Source organism: Helobdella robusta, assembly GCF_000326865.2.
Source record: "Helobdella robusta unplaced genomic scaffold HELROscaffold_30, whole genome shotgun sequence".
In the NCBI taxonomy this organism is placed as follows: domain Eukaryota; kingdom Metazoa; phylum Annelida; class Clitellata; order Rhynchobdellida; family Glossiphoniidae; genus Helobdella; species Helobdella robusta.
The window spans coordinates 891,630-893,252 of NW_008704502.1; the positions used below are offsets into that span (position 1 = coordinate 891,630).

Genomic DNA, 1,623 nt, shown 5'->3' on the forward strand with positions numbered 1-1,623 from the left:
TGTGTGTGTGTGTGTGTGCGTGTGTGTGTGTGTGTGTGTGTGTGTGTGTAAACGATGTGACAATATGTTACAGCTCAGTTGAGAATCAGTATGGTGTATGGGGCTTGGGATAAATGTTTATCACTGTTATTACTATTATGCTGTTATTGTTGTTATTGTTATTATTATTATTGTTGTTACAATAATTACTATCGCTATAATTATTTATTATCATAATTATCATTTAAAATTTTGCAGTTGAAATTTTTAGTAATTTTATTTTTCACTAGAAAATGAATGAAAACATTTCAAACGCACCGGCCCCATAATAATAATAATAACAACAACAACAACAATAATTGTTTTCCCTATAAAGTATTTTAATTGTTTTTATGTATAATATGCATAAAAGTTCACAATCAATATTAGTTTCAATTCTACTACTACTACTACTGCTACAACAACTACTCCTACTACTTCTATTACTACTACTGTTACCACTACTACTACTACTACAACTAATTAACTTAGAAAGCTATAAAGACATATGTTGATAGCACTATGATAGCAAAACAATGTCATTGATAACAAAAACAATATCATGGTCTCTCTAGACTCTCTCTTTCTCTCTTTCTCTCTCTTTTCTTTATCTCTCTCATCTTATTCTTTTTTTTTTCTCTCTCTCTATATCATATTCAACAAACCAAGAGCTATAGAGTTATATAGAGTTACATATAGAAAATTTCTTTATAGTTTTGTTGACTTTACTTGCTTCCATGGTGGTTCTCGTCATTGTGTGTCTATGTGTATGCGCCGATCACATGTGTACAAGTGCATACATGTATAAATGTAGGCTTCTATTTTTACACGTAGATGTGATTTTTCCATTTATTCCCATCCTCGTCGCGCCATTCTCGACTCCAGAACAGCGATCCCATATTCCTTAAAATTTCCATTGCCAAAAATTAAGTTTACCAACTCCCATAGGAATCCAATTGGAACCATCCAGTATGGATGTATGTGTGTGGCATTAACGTGGTGCACACACACACACACACACACACACATATATATATATATATATATATAAACACATATACACACACAGATGTGCAGTACTTGGTATGCTAGGTATTATTGTTGTTTCTATTGTATTGTATTGATAGCACAAGCTCACATGTATGCCCTATTCAAAGAAGATGGCTAAGCAACTAACAATGACGTTGAACAAGTTTCAGATTGGCGTGACTAGTACTACTACTACTACTACTACTATTACTACTACTACTACTACTACTACTACTACTACTACTACTACTACCACTGCTTCTAATAATATTACTACTACTGTTGCTACCAATACTATTAATACTTATTGTATGATGACTTTAGCAAAAATGAAAGAGTGTAAAGAAAAGGTAGATGGTCGATTAAATATAAATTAATGAATGAATGATTGAATGAATGAATGGATGAAAGAAAGAAAAAAACAATTAAATGAATGAATGAATGAATGAATGAATGAATAAATGAATGAATGAATGAATGAATGAATGAATGAATGAATGAATAAATTAATGAACGAATGAACAAATTAACAACTGAATGACTACCACGACAATTTTAACAAATCATCGCATAGCA

The 1,623-nt window shown here is 31.2% G+C and overlaps 1 protein-coding gene across 1 annotated transcript in view; it reads right to left on the reverse strand.

The window, feature by feature from the left end:
- HELRODRAFT_192192 (hypothetical protein) overlaps positions 1–772 on the reverse strand; it is a gene marked incomplete at its 5' end in the record, with an annotated part of 8,186 nt that extends 7,414 nt beyond the window's left edge. The window contains one exon of the mRNA XM_009021984.1: positions 748–772. Within this exon, the coding sequence (XP_009020232.1) occupies positions 748–772 (25 nt within the window). The remainder of the gene's footprint in view (positions 1–747) is intronic.
- Positions 773–1,623: the final 851 nt, after the last annotated feature.